This window comes from Sorex araneus, chromosome 4 (genome assembly GCF_027595985.1).
Source record: "Sorex araneus isolate mSorAra2 chromosome 4, mSorAra2.pri, whole genome shotgun sequence".
NCBI classification, from domain to species: domain Eukaryota; kingdom Metazoa; phylum Chordata; class Mammalia; order Eulipotyphla; family Soricidae; genus Sorex; species Sorex araneus.
The window spans coordinates 51,781,517-51,800,553 of NC_073305.1; the positions used below are offsets into that span (position 1 = coordinate 51,781,517).

Sequence of the window (19,037 nt, forward strand, 5' to 3'; positions counted from 1 at the left end):
CCAGTGTACTTCACGATTACTTGTTCTCTCAAAATGTAGGTCTGTGTTCTTTTTTTGTGAACAGGAAGAAATGAAAGTTTCCTAATAATAGCATAATAAATCACTGCCAGGGATGGAGAGTTAACTTGGAAATAATTGTAGACAATGAGGTAAACAATACCGGCTTGACATATAAGAATCAAAGTGAAACAACTGATTGGAACAAAGATGATTAGAACCTATGTAACAAGATTTAGACATTCTCTATTAGGTGATAATGTCACAGGCTTGAAACAGTTTTCAATACAGTTGAAATTCAGTCCTCAGCATTGAATCTATTCATTCATTCAGGAATTACTGTGCACAAACCATATGCTAGACATTCCATCAACTCAGAATGATTATTGCAGTGACTAAAACAGAGAGAAGTAATCAACCTACTGGAGTTTGTGTAAATTGCAAGAGAAAATGATGTAATAGAAAGGGAACTTGGTGTAAAATATTTGGGTTTTAATCCTGACAAGATACTCATAAGCAAATACTTGAGTTCCATAGAGTCAATTTCTTGATGAGTTCAGTGCCCTAAACTTAAACTGTGTACAATAATATTAACTTTTATTATATCAACTTTAATTACAAAAAATGAGTTTATATGTGAAAAAATACTTTTTCTTTGGTCTTGGAGAAAATGAGGTAGTTGTAAGGACTAAAATTTGGCCTCACTATTAAATCCTTTAAAATATCTCATTCCATATTTTGCATAATCTAAACTTTCTAGCTTTAATGTTAACCATGTGTAAGATTTTCAGGGTCAAAATAAGGTTATTCCTCTATACCAAGCCACCCATTTGAAATCCTACATTACATACTTAACATGCAATATTATGTATGAATCCCTTATTATGGAAAAAAGTTGCATTTAAATTATATATTAGTTATAAGTTCACTTAAAATTTTATAGAGAAATTCTGCTTCTTACCCACCTCTTTAGAAACAGATCTATAACAGCCAATTATTTCTAAAGAATTTGAGTAATTTTCTTTTCTATGCTCTTTCTTGATGACATTCATTCTGAGAACAAATTAAGTTAAATGGGTGAGTGTGTCATAGGCTCCAAGGAATGCCAATTTTCCAGCAACACAGCAGCACTGTGGTGATTAAACGAAAGATGAAGTGGGATCTAGCCTCACCTACCCTAACCCAGTAGTGTGGGTAAAATGGGAAATCTCCAGGTCTATATTTGCCACCCCAGCAATTCAGAATTTTGCTTCCTAAACAAAGAGGTGTCAACCTTGAGATTCCATAAAAGCCAACACAAGCCAGGTATTGTACATAAATGAAAAGAGCATAATTAGCAAAGTTATAGTCACAATTAAAAATACCTCCTCAGGAAATTTTCCATTTAACTCAGCCATACATCAGTAGCTATTGTGTTTAACAAGGGCTTTGTTTCGGTTAGCTCAAACCTATGCCCTAGATCTAAGAATCCCAGCACCATCCTCCGAACAAGATGCACAGAATCTAATACAGACATATGCTTTCTAATAAGAGACATAAAACAAAGAGCATTTTTGGACAAGGAAGCTATCACTAATGTATATATCTATATCTATATCTATATATCTATATCTATATAAAATATAGTTCCCCCAAATAAGCAAATGTTAGCTAAAAAATTATCCTTTCTTCAAACTCATTCTCTTATCTAGTCTTTTCCTTTCCTATCTCTAAAGAAAAGTTATAAAAGAAAGACCAGGAAAGCAAAATTGGGTACTCACTTCATCTCCAAGATCTCTTCCAGCTGTTTCCTTCTTTCTATCCGGAGGTTGGCCAAATGTGCTTCTTTTTCAGCCAGAGACTGTTGTGTGGAGGCGAGGCGTGCTTTAGTGGCGTCCAGTTCCTGTCTGGTCTTCTCCAGTGCATTCATCAGCTCCTCTATCTGAAAGGCACATGAAACAAGAAGTGTTATTTCTCTTCATTTGGGCTCAGGATGCTCCATGCTAGCCTGTGTTTGAACCATAGACCCAAGAAGATCATAGCTGTCCTTTACCTGGACATTGCATCTGGGTGTTTACTGTTTCTTTGTCACTGCTTAAAAAGAAATATTGCAAGTTCAAAAACTGTCTAAATTTGTGCAAGGTCCCCATTCAATTAAATTTGCCAATAAGCATCTTCATTTACTTATTAGAAGTGGAGAGTGAGTAAAGTAACCCAATTTCAACCTTCACTTGGTAAAAATTTCAGATACAGTTGGCAGAAGGGCACAATGCACTTTTGTGTGTAGGATTCACAGTACTATGTCAGGAAGTTAATCTACGTGTTTCAGGTTCATTCATGTTGGAACTTATCAAAAACTAGTTTTGCAAATGTAGTTTGTTGTCAAAAGAGCCTCCAGAGGCCCCTTGCACCTCACCTCCCTTTCTTGCACTTAGGAATCAAGATTTGTCCAAAAATAAACAGAATTCCACCCTCAAAAGGTTCAAATTTGGTTTGGTCCTGAAGTTTGAGAGGGTTCTAAACTTGAAATAAATGACATGTAACTTTTATAGGGTGCTAATACACCATAGGACTAAGCCAGACTATCAAATATCCAGGGTTTTCAGCCAGGTCCCCAAAAACTGGACCAGGAGGCCCAAAGCATGGCCTTATCCTCCCCAAACCACTAGGGACTTTTAAAAGCCAACATACTACAAAGAAGGCTGGTGTTTATGGTTCTGTTCCAGAGACTTCCGTGGGGCAAGCTGGTGAAATGCCATCCCTCACACAGATGTAAGCTGCATCCACCCTGCTGATTTAAAACCACGGTTTCAGGAAGTTTCTAGATTCCATAGTTGATGTTTGGCTTTTAAAGCCGCCCTTCCAGCTAAACTTGGCAGAATAGGATCATCCATCACTAAAGTCAACAGAATACCCTTCAAAATGTGTCAATGACATGTTAAGTTCCAATTCATAAAGGCTTTCTATATGATTTTTAGAGTTTTACATGGAATTTATTCAGAATAAGCATTTATAGTTCACATCCAAGTTAAATTCCAGACTTTTAAAAGACAGAAAATCCTCCACTTTTATCCTGATAAAGAAGGAAACTTGATGGTCATGCAATATAAGTCAAGTCCAAAAGTAAAGAAAAATTAAAAGTATAACCTATTAAAGTCACAGAACCGTGCAAATTTGATTATAGAATAGCCATAACTTTTTAACTTTACAAATATACACAATCTAAAAGTCAATTGTAAGCTTATTAAATTTCTCACATAATTCCTAGATTATCATTAAGTAAGATCAGAAGTACTTTACAAAGCACTATTTGGTAAGGATGAAGTCGAGGGTCACCCTATTTTCATATTTACGATATAAACAGAAGCAGTGTAAAAATCTGAATTATTTTTATTCCAAGTGGCAACTCAGATAGAGTAGGCTGGGCCCTCCACTTATGATAACCCGTGTCTATATCTTGACACTATTTGCTTTCATAATCGTTCCTATCTCAAATATGTGATTGGTGTCAGAGAAGAGAGGGATTATGCAAAATTCTCCTTGCTGAATCTTTCACACTAGTTGAAACTGACCTTCCTGAAATCTGTAGTTCAACTTAATTTCCAAGGGTTTTATTTTTGGCGGGGGTGGGCAAGGGTAAGGAGGTGTATACCCAGCAGTACTCAGGGCTTACTTCTGGCTCTGCACTCAGGAATCACTCCTGGTGGTGCTTGAGGGACCATATGTGGTGCTTTCCTCAGCACCACATATGTCTGCTTTACTATTGCTCTGACCCACGATTCCAAATTCTTAGTTTACCTGCCAATTGACTTCTTGGTGCAGGCACTAATTAGTTTTATATTAACCTACACCAGTCACACTTCAGAGCAATAACCTTCAGGCTACTCTAGTAATTTCAGCAATAAAGTTATGAAGAAATCTAAGCACCTAAGGGATGTAATTCAAATTTTAATGGCCAGACAAAGCCATTGGCGTTCAACATCAAAAACTCCGAATATAGCTATTATTGTGAGAGAAGACTGTTACTCTTAAGAGAACTTCAAATTAACTTCCGAGAGCAGTATCTTACTACTAATTCACCTGTCTCTGGCTAGTGAGTATTGAACATTGAGGTCCACCTGGGACACTGGTCTCACATTCCCCACTCAATTCAGGGTGACCAAAAGCCAACTCATGATCTTTACATAAAAACAATCTCCACTGCCCAATTGTACTCTCCCAATCTGTGACTTCCTAACTTGTCTACCAGGTTGCTCCAATTGCTGACCTTTTCTCAGTTACTCAAGCTTATAACCTCAGAGTCACACTTTTTCCTCATCTTCCCCTTCTTTTTTGATGCTGTTGTCTATTTTCTACATTTTTTATCTTAGGTACCATAATGTACAATATTGATAATGGCAGGATTTCATGCATAAAACATTCCAACACCACACCTTCTACCAAAGTGTCAGTTTCCTGTTTTATTTTCCATTAGTCACGACACCCTATTTTGGGAACATTTCTTAGAAGCATTGTTTCTTTTTATCCTTACTTTCAATGCCCCTATTTTGGGCCACTTCCTTTACTAAATTTATGATAGGTCTCAAAATAATTGTGTGTGTTTGTGTGTGCGCGCGCTTAGCCAAACTAAAGTAAGAACAGGGCTTTCCCGGGTCAGCTTTGCTCATAAAAAACATAGTTCTCAGACAATTCTATATCTCAATTTTAAAAAATGCAACTATCAGTTCAGTAGCAAATGTGACCCCCAAACTGGTGCAGATGAAGGCTGTGATGATGGATAAAATTATATGTATCACTGTATCACTATCACTGCCATCCCATTGCTCATCAATTTGCTCGAGTGGGCACACCAGTAATGTCTCCAACTGTGACTTGTTGTTACTGTTTTTGGCACAACAAATACGCCACGTGTAGCTTGCCAGGCTCTGCCATGTGGGTGAGATACTCTCAGTAGCTTGCTGGGCTCTCCGAGAGGGACAGAGAAATTGAACCTGGGTCAGCCGCGTGCAAGGCAGATGCCCTACTGCAATAGCTCCAGTCTAAAGAATTAAATGTGGAGAAAAAAAATGAGAGAAGAAAGAGGAAGAATGAGTCTTACAACTGGGGACAGAGTAAGGCTTTATTTTACTTTAGGGGGAAAAATAAAAGAGTGGAAAAGAGAGGGAAGTGGTGAGACTAGGAATGGGGAGTAGATATCGGTTAGAGTTAGTTCTGGGAACCTTTCAATGTTTTCCAAAGACACAGATTAAAGACTAGACTTCTTTTAATATTTTTTCAATTGTTTGATTGTGTGTCTTAGAATGTGTCTTTGAATGTGAATTGGAATTCAAAGATGTCTCATAGGACTTATTGTCTCAGTTTGTCCTTCTCTGGTGCCAAAAAAATAGACCAAAGCCATCAATATTTTGTTAAAAATCACGGGCCTGGATCCAATGCCTCAGGGACCTCCCATATACTCACATTAGTTTTCAAATTGTGTTCTATAAACTACAAAGGCTTTCACAAAGGTATTTTAGTGGTGAATAAAAGGCCAGTGTAGTCAGTGGATGAGTGTGAATCAGCAGAAATCTGTGTCTTCCATTCCATACTCAAAAGAAGCTGCCCTGCCTTGATTGGTTGTATATGTATAGCACTCTGCTTAAAATTTAATCTGAACATTTAAAGACAATTAAACATTTAAAAATACTCAGGATGGAGGGCAAGAGATAATAGAGTAGTTGGGTTCTCAGCAGCATATGGTCCCTCAAGCATCACTGAGTACAGCCATTGAGGTCCATGAGCATCACTGGGAGTGGCCTTAGAGATGCACTGCTGGGGGAGGAGAGGAGGGAATAGTACCTTCAGCACTAAAGGTCCTGAGCAACATTATGTCCTTGGGCTCTTACACTGTACCACCATACTGACTGGTCGAGAATTGCCTGTGGAGCCCTGGGGCTTCCTGAGCATTGCTTGGGACCCACCAGACCCAATATCTAACTAACTAACTAAATAAATAAATGCAGAGGGTAAATGTATAAAAGTAGACTGTTATTACACTAATAATCCCTGTCTCATCACTTGTTAGAGAATCTTGGGAAAGTACCTGAGCTTCCACATGTATAAATGTAGTTCTCATAAGAGTTACAGCAATTATTAAATGAAGCAGTAAATTACTCATTTATAACATAGGGCATAGCATCTATTAAAGTTTTCTGTATATTCTTCACCAAAGAGGCAGCACAGCATAGTGATTTTACACAAAATTCAGGAGTCTACCTAACATAATCTGCTGTTCACAATGAGTTACAAAAGGTTTCTGAGCCTACTTACCTCGCTTGTGAAGTAGGGGTAATGACAGATCTGATTTCAAAGGGATTTTGAGAAGACTTAGTGGGTTAACATGTGTGATGTGTGATGTCTTAAGAGCAAGGCCTAGAATTGTCAGCGTTATTTATACAATGCCTGCTAATTAAGTACTCAACTTATTTTATGTTTGAATATTACTGAATTTAAGATTTTTGGGTTATCTATCACTTATCCTCAAGCTCCTGGATGAGAGTGACACAGAATCTCCTGGCCCCATGCCAGGCTGTCTTTACCGGGGCCCCCTCAGAGGGGGGTGGGTTGAGTTTCCCTCCCCTCCCCAAGCAGAGCCCAGCAGCCGAAAATCTCCAGAACCCAGCCACAGTCATGCTCAAGGCCACTCACTTTCCACACGCTCAGACGAGCCTCACCCATGAAGGAACCAACAGAGGAACCCAGGTATGAGGGACCCGGGGCTGAGACCTCCAAGTCTGCTTCGTTTGGGACTGGCCTCCTCCATCCAGATCCCCCATTTTCCAGTAGCTTGATAGTCACACCCACAAACTGTAATCTCATGTAATCTCATCAACGGCCAAGATCTAGAGACTATAAAACAAAGCTCCTGGAATACAGCATTGCAGAATCTCAGATGCAGAGCCTGGCAAGCTACCCATGGTGTACTCAATATGCAAAAAAACAGTAACAATAATGGGCCTCATTCCCCTCACCCTGAACACAACAGGGATGAATGGAGATGTTACTGGTGCCTACTTGAGCAAATCGATGAGCAGCAGGACTACAGTGATACAGTGATACAGTGATCCTCAAGCACATAATACACATACATTTACACCCTAAGGACTTCCTAATGCAGATCTACAATAGGTCATGCAGAGCTTTGTCATAAGGCTCTGGCTTCCTTCACAAGGCACAGTGATTAAAAGTTGCAGCTCTAAAAGTGGAGTCCTGGATCAAGAAGCATGGGATCCCTGTGACTGTGGGACAATTATAGTTCAATGCTTCTGAAAATCCCAATGACCTGGTCATATCCCTACATATTAAATCAAAATTTCTGAGAGTAGAAGTCAGGCATTAGCATTTTAATAAAGATATGAATGAAATTCTCAGTAATTCCAAAGAGCAATCAGTCCCGGGAACCTGGAAATTATCAACCTCTTTCTAAATCTGTAAGTTCTCCCTAAAAATTGGGGCAGATATGGAAGCTACTACACATGAGCATGCATTGAGATGATGCGTCTGGACACCAGCCCTCTCTGAAGAGAACTCTTGAAGTATTCAGTGCATGACACGCTGGAACTGTGGCTAATGAAGGTTACCAGCCATGTTATCTCCACCCAACCCAAACTCTTAAACACTTTAACTTTTACTAATGCCTTAGTATGCAACCAGTTTCCTGATACCTAATAAATACCACTTCACATTTCTGCAGAGCTATTTCAAATGTATGTTTAGTTGTTACAATTGGATAGTAATCTACTTGAGGTCAGGAATGATATATCAATACCTTTATAGATCATCTCAGTTCTTCATCAAAGTCTTATAATATTTACTTATGGAATGGAAGGGTGGGAGGGTGGGAATGCAAAGATGTGATTCTCTGGAGAGCTTTTTAAAATCTTGATGCTCTGGACTTTTTTTTTAATTGAATCACTGTGAGATACAGAGTTACAAATCTTTCATGACCAGGTTTCAGTCATAAGATGTTTCAACACCCATCCCTCCATTATGTACCTTTACCACCACCAATGTCCCCAGTACCTTTCCCCCATACCCTGCCAACAGCCTCTATGGAAGGCACTTTTCTTCTCTCTCTCTTTCTCTCACTCTCTCCTCACTTTCTCTCTGTACATGTGTTTTTGTCTCTCTGTCTATCTTTCTATCTCTTTCTCTCTCACTCCCCTTTTAGGCATTATGGTTTACAGTACAGAGATAATGAGAGGCCATCATGTTTGGTCCTTTACCCACGTTCAGCATATATCTACCATCCACAGTGATCACTTCTAACCATCATTGTCATAGTGGACCAATCTTAACCCAACAGCCCTCTCCTGAGTTGGAAACTTGGGGCAAGTTTTCAACGATGGACCATTCATTATGGTCTTGTTTCTACTGTCCTTGGGTGTTAGTCTCATACTATGTTTTGTTTTGTTTCTTCTATACCCCACATTGAGTACAGTTATTCTATATGTGTTGCTTCCCTTCTGATGTTGAGGTCTTTAATCCATTTTGATCTGATTTCTGTGGATGGCATTAGAAATATATCTGAGTTCATTTTGTTTGCATATAGCTGCTCTCTCTCTCTATATATATACATATATACATATATATAGTAAACCCAATAAAGTATTTGCTTTCTGAGCTTTAGTCTGGTTGATCTATCAAGAGGTGACAAGTCAGCGTAGATACCTCCAGCTATTATTATGTTGCCATCAATGTCGTTCTTCACATCATATTAATACAGAACAATACACAACAATGTTAATACAGTTGTTTTTTAAGAATTTTTCTGGTTCTTCAGTAGGTGCATATTAGGTACATATACATTTTAGAGTGTGAGTTCTTCCTGATGTACAGATCCATCTATCATTTAGAAATGACCTTCACTATCCTTTATAACCTTCTTCAGTCTGAAGTCCATGTGGTCCGATACTAATATGGCCATTCCCACTTTTCTGAGGGGGTTGTTTGCTTTTAGAATTGTTTTCCAGCCTTTGACTTTGAGTCTGTGTTTGTTGACATTTTAGATGTGTTTCTTGAAGGCACCAGAGTGTTGGGTTCAGTTTTCTAATCCATCCTTCCACTCTGTGCCTCTGAATTGGTACGTTTAGCCCTGTGATACTCAGAGATATTATTGCTATGGGGTTTTGACCCATCTTTCTGCAGGAGTTTGGTGTGCTTGAGGGGCTTTTCTTGTCAAAAAGCAGCCCATTTAGTTTTTCTTGTAACTATGGTTTTGAGTCTTGAAGTTCCTGAGTTGATGTCTGTCTGTAAAGCTGTATATTGTTCCATCAAATATTAATGAGAGCCTAGCGTGGTAAAGTATTTTTGGTAAGGCATTCATTTCAGTGAGTTTTTTCACTATATCCTATCCTACTACTATCTTCAGGCTTGCAGAGTTTTGTCAGATAAGTCGAATGTAAATCTTTAGGATGCTCCTTTATAAACAATTTCCTTCTTTGATCTGGCTGTTTTCATTATTCTATCTCCCTCTATGGTTTTTGTCATTCTGATTATGATGTGTCTTGGGGTATTTTTATTTGGAATGCTTTAAACTGGTACCCTTTGGGAAACCTGGATCTGGGTGCATGCACTTTTCAGTTCCAGGAACTTCTCAGCAATGATGGCTTTGAAAGTTGTTTCTTCATCAGGGTGTTTTCCCTGCCCTCTGGTACTCCAGTGATTCCTATGTTGTTCTACTTGATTTCATCCCAATGTTCTCTTGTCATCTGTTGGTTTATTTTGAGGCTCTTTTCTATCTTCTGCTGTTGTTGGAAATTCTCTGCACCTCATCTTGGAGCTCACTGATTCTGTCCTTAGCAGTTATTACTCTACTCCTGAAGTCTTCTAGTGAATTTTTCATCTCGCCTACCAGGGTTTTCAGATATGTCATTTATGTTTGTACTTTACTCATTTCTGTTCTCATATCCTCTTGTATTTTATTGGTGGTGTGTTTCATTGTTTCTTTGAATTCCTTATGCAGCTTTAACAGCTCCGTCCAAAATTCCTTCTCAAAGAGGTTGTATAGCACATTATTACAGGTTGGGCCATCTGGGCTAGCATCTTCATTCAATAAGCCTGGTTGTTTTCTGTGCTGCTTTATCATTGTGACCTTTGCAGTTTGGGTTCTCATGCTCACTGATGCTTTTGTGTTTTTGGTGTAATGTTAATGGGAATAGGGGCTAATGGACTATTTGCCTAGTGTAGTTGGGGTGATCAGGTTGCCCTAGTGAGAGTTTCATGTAAGAGGCAAATTTGTGGTCCTTATGGGACATAGTATGGGTGAATAACTTGTGTTCAGATCAGTGGTTATTGCTCAGGAAGCCACTCCCACTGGTTCTCTGACCTGTAATTTCAAGTATTAGGTCACTGCAGCTTTTGGGCCTAGTCCTCCAGGTTGGAGCCTACCATTCAAAACCTTTCATGCTGCTCTGTCTCTAATGCCTGGTCTTACCTCTACCAATTCAATAAAAATGTCTCAGGGTGGCAGTCAGGTATCAGTATTTTAACAAAGATGTGAATAAATTTCCAAATAATTCCAAAGTGCAGCCTATTGTGGGAGCCCTTCTAGGTCCGAGAAATACCTTTCTCTTACCCACTTAGTGCAGCGATGAGGTATAGGTTCAAATTTGAAACTTTCCTTCCCATAAATCTGTGGTCCCTAATCACCCTTTAAAATGCCATGTATTATGAAAATAGAAGTCATAGTAGCCTCAAAAAGTCTTAAGTCTTCTAAAATAATCAAAATGTTCCATTAAAAATATTTCCTAAAACGACTCCAAATATGCAAAGACTAGAACTATGAATCAGGATGCTAAGATTATATTTTAAAATATAATACTTTACTTTTTCATATATAAAACAAGATAGATGGAGATTTCTTTGTGCAAGATGTCTATTTGCTCTTACCAACAAAACAACCAACAGACGAACCTCTAAATAATTGTGAGTTTTTTCTGTTTGTATTAGTAATCATGTGTCATTTTATATAACATTATAAAACTTCTCTTTTCCTTTTAAGTTTTATTTTATTTTATCTTTTGGGGCCAGACTAGAGTGATAGCACAGTGGGTAGGGTGTTTGCCTTGCACACAGCTGACTTGGGTTAGATTCCTCCATCAGTCTCAGAGGGCCCGGCAAGCTACTGAGTGTATCCCACCCGAACAGCAGAGCCTGGCAAGCTACCCATTGCATATTTGATATTCTAAAAACAGTAACAACAAGCCTCACAATGGAGACATTACTGGTGCCCGTTCCAGCAAATCAATGAACAATGAGATGACAGTGCTACAATGAAATAGTGCTACCTTTTGGGGCAACACCCAGCAGTGCTCAGGGCTTACCCATGGCTCTGCCATCACTCCTGAAGGGAACTGGGAAACCATACGGGGTTCCAGGGATTGAACCCAGGTGTGTTTCATGCAAGACAAGCACCCTGCAAATCTCTCCAGCCTCTACATTTTAATTTTTATTTCATCTTTTTTTTTCCTTTGTTATTGCAAAGAGGTAACACTTGGTTGCAACACACACACTTGGTTATGTGATAGGCCATAGACCCTCATACTTGGGTATGGTACTGAAGAGCTTCCACAGTAGTGCTGCTAGGATTGCCCCCAGTATGTGTGGTAGCGCCACAAACCTACAGCCTGCAATACCGGAAGTTAGCCTGGAGTCACACACGTAACTAAAAGCACTCTTACCAAAATGGTCAACGTTACCAATACTACCCAACTGTAAGAATTGAATAATTCGCAAATCTATACTCTTTGAGAATAATGAAGCCATCAGTTGAATTTCCAAAGCGTCTATTGCTTCTATCTAGCTCTTGAAAAACTGTCAGAACTTTTAAATTGAATAGCGGATCCTTAAAACAATGAAATAAAAAAGACCTGCTTAAGACCTTAAATCATTAACATGTGTCGACTTAAACTCACCCATACATTTGTGTTGTATAACTAAATATTTGAAAACCAGCTTCTTTCTCAGTTATCTGCCAAGATCCCTGCTCTGGGTTCCCTGTGCCTCTTCCTGACACATGGCTTTTAAAGCAACTTCCTTGGCAAGATCTGATCTTCAAATATTTTGAGAAAACATATTTTTTTTCTTTAATGATATGTCAGTATTGAGTTGGTTTCTATTTTGATTGATGATCTGGAATTTTTAAAATAATTTTAAAAACCAGATTTTAAAATACATGGGCCTGTCTGTCTTGGCCTTCACCATCTGCCTGGCTTTCTGTCCTCACTCCATCCTGCATGCATGAGGGGGATAGCTTTCAGTTTGCACAGAACACAGAGCCAGTGAAATCCAAGTATCCCAGGTTACAGCCAAACCGGAATGTGAATTAGCCCTGTGGGAATATCTGGAACTTGGCCCAGCTCTGCACAGAGCATAGAGAAGGTCACCCTGGGATCAGAAGGTGAAGATAAATGCTGAAAATGCCCTCCCCCCCGCCCCGTGCCCCCTCAACAGTAACCACTTCTCAGACAGTGATGCTGGAGAAGAAATGATCTCTTAAAGCAAGGGCAACTAATCTTATTTTTCCAATTAGCCTTATCTGACATCACTATCTCCATCTCCTTCCCACCTCCTCGGTGCTGCCTTAGAGTGACACCTTTTGGAAAAGGTTGAAACTGAAAATCTCCAGACTGCTTTCTGCCAGGATTTGGCCACTCTCAAGATTATGTTCTCAGTATCTCAGTCCCCATTTTATTTTCAGATGCAGAAGCTTCTTGGACGTAATGTAGATCTATTTGTTTATCTTTGTTCCACTTGCTTGCTAAGCAGCATTTTATCTTTAAAGATGCCTGTGGCTTCAATGTCATGGAGGGTTCTGCCTACGTTTTCCTCCATAGGTTCAGGTTCGATATTGAGGTTTTTAGTCCATTTTGATCTGGCATTGTGCCTGGCATTAAACAGGTCTGAGTTCAGTTTTTTTGCATGGAGATGTCCAGTTTCCAGTTTTTCCCAGCACTTCTCACTGAAAAGGCATTCCTTGCTCCACTTCACATTTCTTGCTCCTTTGTCAAAGATTAAGTAATCATAAATTTGAGGGTCTGTGTAAGTATATTCAACTCTATTTTATTGGTCTGTGGGTCTGTCTCTATTTAAATACCATGCTTTTTTATTGACTACTGCTCTGTAGCACAGTTTGTGTTGGGAAAGGTCATGCCTCCCATCTCTTTTGCCCCAAGGATTACATTAGCTATTGGTGGAGGGTTATTTTTCCATATAAATTTCAGGAGTGTTTTGTCTATCTCTTTGGTGACCAAAGTATAGAGATAACCCAAGGAATAGGAAAAATTATTTACCCAATACCCATCATATAAGAAGTTAATATCCAGAATATATAAGGCATTGGTAGAGTTTTATAAGAAAAAATTTCCTTCAGCCTTATCAAAAAGTGGGGAGAAGAAATGAACAGAAACTTCCTCAAAGAAGAAATACAAATAGCCAAAAGGCACATGAAAAAATGCTCTACATTGTTAATCATCAGGGAGATGCAAATGAACACAACAATGAGACCTTACACCACAGAGACTGGCACACATTTAAAAGAATAAGAACAACCAGTGCTGGTAGGAATCTGGTGAGAAAGGAACTCTCATTCATTGTTGGTGGGAATGCTGATTGGTCCAGCCTTTTTAAAAACAATATGGACATTCCTCAAAAATGTAGAAATTGAGCTTCCGTATGACTCAACAATACCACTTCTGGACATATATCCCCGGGGTGCAAAAGCACACAGCAGAAATGACATGCACTTGTATGTTCATTGCAGCACTTTTCATAGTAGCTAGAATCTAAAAACAATCTGAGTGTCCAAGGACAGACTACTCATTAAAGAAACTATGGAACATCTGCACAGTGGAATACTATACAGCTGTTAAAAATGAAGCCATTAAATACACTTATAAATGTATGGATATGGAGACTATCATGCTGAGACAAATAAGTCAAAATGAGAAGGACAGACATAGGATTGCAGCACTCATTTGTGGAATATATATATGTATATACATATATATATATATATATAAAGTATGAGACTAACACCCATAAAGTATGAGACTAACACCCAAGGACTGTACAATCAAGGGCCAGAATGAATGACCCACAGTTGGAAGTCTGCCTAAAAGCCTGAGGGAGAGGGCAGTTGGGATAGAGAAGGGACCATTATGACAATGATGATTGGAAGGCATCGGTCTGGATGAGATATGTGTGCTGACAGAAGTAAAGAATCAAACATGATGGCCTCTCATTATCTGTATTACAAACCCTAATTTCCAAAAGTAGAGAGAGAAAGAGAGAAAAAGACAGAATGAGAGAGAGTAACTTTATTACAAACCCTAATGCCTAGCAGTGGAGAGAGAAAGAGAAGAAAAGTGCCTGACATAGAGGCAGGCTTGGGGAGGCGGGACAGGAGGGATACTGGGGACACTGGTGGTAGGAAAGGTACACTGGTGGGTGGATGGGTGTGGGAACATTACATGACTGAAACTCAATCATGAGACCTTTGTAACTGTATCCCATCGTGATTCAATAACAACAACAATAAAAATGTTCAGGATTTATTTTCACCTTGCTGAAGTTTAAGTGTCTAGGAACTTTGCTGAAGTGTGCCACCTCTGATCTTCCAGTTGCAAAATGTGCCTAATTACATGGACTCAAATCAAGTTCTTTGATTTGACAGCACAGGCTCATTAACCAACTTCAGATCAGAATAATAGTTGGAAAGAGAAAAAAAGCGTGAAATCTGTATATCTGAGTCTGTCGAATAGAATGCTGTTAGGTTTCAAATGAATAACAGTTTCTTAAAAAATGTCTGAGCACTCAACTCCTGATCGATTGGACTGTGCCAAAACCCCCTGAGAACAAGGCTGCGTGGCTATGTTAATCAGGCAGTGTGGGGGTATTTGGACATCTGTGTATCTTGAGCATCAGGGAGCTGTAGCAATGGAAAGACGGCCTTGCAGTATAGTGAAGAGCTGTCATTTCCCCTAATGGAGTCTCAGATAGTTTTAAGAAAGGGTATGGGGTTGAATAAGGGGAGTTTCTGAAACTAGAGAGCTGAAGTTACACTCAGTATCTATCCAGGAGCCAATGGTGTGACCCTAAATGAATAAGGCACTTGAGCTCTATGTTCTCCCATTCCCTTCCCTGTAAAATGTGAAAAATTAGCTCACCTCCAGAGTCCCTGGAGAATACCTGAATTATAATGTTAGTTACATGCTGGGCACATAGTAAGCACACAATAATTCAGAATCATTTCCAACAGTGAAATTAGCTTAAACACTGCTGTTATATTTCTAGCCCATTAGAAAGTAAGAAGACAAATTTAAAAGTCAAATTTCTTTTCTTTTTTTGCTTTTTGCATTTTTAGAAAGAAGATATTTTTCCTCTTAGTGAAACAGCAAATTTTTTTAAATAATTTTTTTAATTTTTTGTAGTGAGTCTCAGTGAGGGTACAGTTACAGATTCACACCTTTTCGTGCTTGGTTTTCCCTCATGCGATGTTCGAGAGCCCATCCCTCCAACAGTGTCCATTCTCCACCACCAATGAACCCAGTATCCCTCCCACCCCTCAATCCCATCCCATGCCCCACCCCGCCTCTGTGGCGGGGCATTCCAATTTGTTCTCTCTCTCTCCTTTGGGGTGTTGTGGTTTGCAGTAAGGGCACTGAGTGGCCATCGTGTTCAGTCTCTAGTCTACTTTCAAAACACATCTCCCTCCCCGAGCAGGATCTCCAATCACATTTTACTTGGTGTTCCCTTCTCTTTCTGGGATGACTTTCCCCCAGCGTGTGAGGCCAGCCAGCTTCCAAGCTATGGAGCCAAGCTCCTGGTTGTTGGGGACACTGTACTGCAGACAGGAATATTTCCCCTTTTCAGCTGCCTTCAGAAAATAATTTGAGGCAGTTTTCATTTTCTCACAGAAGCCTGGCTGGTCTTTGACATGCAGATCTTAAGTGCTAGCCAGGCCTGACTTTTGACACTGTAGATTCCAGGCTCTGGCCCAGCCTAGTCTTTGGGATGGAGATTTCAGGTGCTGCCTAGTTTGTAATTGACATGTAGATTTCCAGTGGCAGCCCAGCCTGGTCTTTGGGATATAAATCTGAGTGCTTTCAGCCCAAGGAAGGTTTCAGTTTTGGTTTTGTATCTTCTTTCCGGAGGCCTAGATTACTGGCCTGCAGATACAAGAGAATAATGTTGCCTCAATGTTCTTCCTGAAACATCTTTTGGTGTCTTTGGTGACATCAGTGTATTGCGTCCTTTGGAAGAGCCATGATCAATAAAAGGAGATCCAGGAGGCCCTCTGCCTTTGCCAAGAGCCAGAGCGAGCCTGGTCCTCCATGAAACATATTTCTTCCACGTTCCTTATCTCAGCGCCACCTGGTATTATATACTACTATTCTTGGGTATTAGTCTCCTACTCTGTTGTTTTATATTCCACAGATGAGTGCAATCTTTCTATGCCTGTCCCTCTCTTTCTGGCTCATTTCACTTAGCATGATACTTTCCATGTTGATCCACTTATATGCAAAGTTCATGACTTCATCTTTTCTAACAGCTGCATAGTATTCCATTGTATAGATGTACCAAAGTTTCTTTAACCAGTCATCTGTTCTCGGGTACTCGGGTTTTTTCCAGATTCTGGCTATTGTAAACAGAGCCGCGATGAACATATAAGTGCAGATGTCATTTTGACTATACTTTTTTGTTTCTCCAGGATATATTCCCAGAAGTGGTATCGCGAAACAGCAAATTTTTATAAAATTCATAACAAATAAAATTAATGACAAATTACATATTGCTCATATTTTAGTCCTACTTAGCTAAGTTGCAAACTCAAGCATGAAGGAACTCAGGAAGAGATGAGAACATCATTGTCCAACAGAATAGGGAAGGTTCCATTTTTAACTAATTTTCCGTCATTACTTACATACAGCTATTGAGCACTGGAGATATTACTGGTAAAACAGAGGCACTGACCTTTTAACATAATTCAATCTTAACTTATAATATAAAACTAAATATCCTAGTGACTACTATATTGAAAAGACTGCAGTGGACAGTCTTTAGTTGTTCAAAACTAATTTTTAAAGAAATTATTTTAATCCTCATGGAATGTCTGTTCTTTTTTGAACATATGAAAAAAACCTTTAAAATTACTTTAAATTCAACATAAAACATAAATTATCATTTGAACCAATGACTCCACTATGGCAATGTATTTTAAGGATGTAAAGGGATGTGCCTTGAGGATCTCTTCTAATTATATAATAAACATGTTCATCACAGTGGTGTTTACAAAAAATCAAAACAAAATTGCATATGCATGTATATATACACACGTATAACCACAAATATATATAAATATATAGTCAATCATGTACATATGTAACTCACATTCCAAAGATCTGAGTTAAATAAATTATGATATGTATGTTGCAAAGAAATTGGAATATATGAGCACCTAATTGTGGGGTATTGTCCAGACATTAAACACTAAGTAGAAATACTAAATGTGAAGGACAGATAATTTTAAAATATGTGAGAGAAAGGGGATAGTATATAGTAAATCCAATCCAATGCCCGAGTATGCATCACTGTCACTGTATCACTGTCATCCCATTGCTCAATGATTTGCTCAAGCAGGCACCAGTTAACATCTTCATTGGGAGACTTGTTATTACTGTTTTTGGCATATCGAATATGCCACAGGTAGCTTGCCAGGCTCTGCCGTGCGGGCGTCGGTAGCTTGCCAGGTCCTCCGAGAGGGGCGGAGGAATCGAACCTGGGTTGGCTGTGTTGGCAAGGCAAACACCCTACCTGCTGTTCTATAGCTCGAGCTCCCCAAGTATGTATAGCTTTTTAAATTCATATTCATAGAAAGACTAGAAGGATATACATCAAGCTATTCATAATGGCTTTGTAGGCTTAGAGATTAAGTAACCTGTTATGCTTTCCTTTTAAATCACCATTCTAAATATGAATTATTAGTGTTTTGGTAAAATACTAATAATTTAATATTTTTAATTAAAAAATTAAATATTTTAAATATTTTTAAAATGGCCACCAAGGAAGGTTTGCATACAAAGTACTTCTACTCCCATGGAAAAACTAATTGCTGGGGGATCACAGCCTCCAAACAAAGTAATAAATTAGAAGTCCAGAGGAGGGCAGGTCCCTCTGGTGGCAGTTGTAGGGGCAGCTACCCTCAGTCAGAAGGACCTTGAGACAGGCCACACTCCTAGGCATAGCTACTTTGCCCCTGACAGTCATTTAGATTTATGATGATTATAATCTGGGATCACCAAAGACTGCCTGAGTGTTAGTGACTCTATGGCTGTCAACAGTCATCCCTGCCACCTCTACCCTGTTCCACAATGTGCTTGAATGTTGGTCATTTACCTTGTTCCAGAGTAAGGTTACAATGAGCTTTAAAGTTCGATATGCTTGTTTTTACTTTTTTGTGTTTTCTCTTTTCTTCTTCTTTTTCTCCTTCTTCTCTTTTTAGGATTTATGATTCTGTTGCTGCTGTTGTTTTATTTCTATAACCCTCAAATGGATAATTCCTAGAAAATCAGAACTATTTTTTCATGCCACACCTTTATTAATAAGGTTGATCTATTCCCAATCAACAGGTCAGGGCTGTATTTTCAAAAATCAGAACAAAATTGCATATGCATGTATATATACACACATAAAAACACAAGTATATATAAAGATATAGTCAATCTTACACATATGTAACTCACATTTCAAAGAACTGAGTTAAATAAATTATGATGTGTATGTTGCAAAGAAATTAGAATATGTGAGCATCCAATTGTGGGGTATCGTCCAGACATTAAACACTAAGTAGAAATATTAAATGTAGCACTGTAGCACTGTAGCACCGTTCTCCCATTGTTTATCGATTTGCTTGAGTGGGCACCAGTAACATTGCCATTGTGAGACTTGTTTTTATTTTTCTTGGCATATCGAATACCCATGGGTAGCTTACCAGACTCTGCTGTTCGGGCAGGGTACTCTCG

At 39.0% G+C, this 19,037-nt stretch overlaps 1 protein-coding gene across 6 annotated transcripts in view; it reads right to left on the reverse strand.

Annotated features, from left to right (window-relative positions):
- Positions 1-19,037, reverse strand: part of ERC2 (ELKS/RAB6-interacting/CAST family member 2) — a 1,118,394-nt gene that overhangs the window by 405,825 nt on the left and 693,532 nt on the right. For all 6 annotated transcript variants that reach the window (XR_008629737.1, XR_008629734.1, XR_008629735.1 and 3 more), the window contains one exon: positions 1,758-1,918. Coding sequence is in view for 1 of the 6 variants with exons in the window: in XM_055134481.1 (XP_054990456.1) it covers positions 1,758-1,918 (161 nt within the window). In the remaining 5 variants the exon portion in view is untranslated. The remainder of the gene's footprint in view (positions 1-1,757; positions 1,919-19,037) is intronic.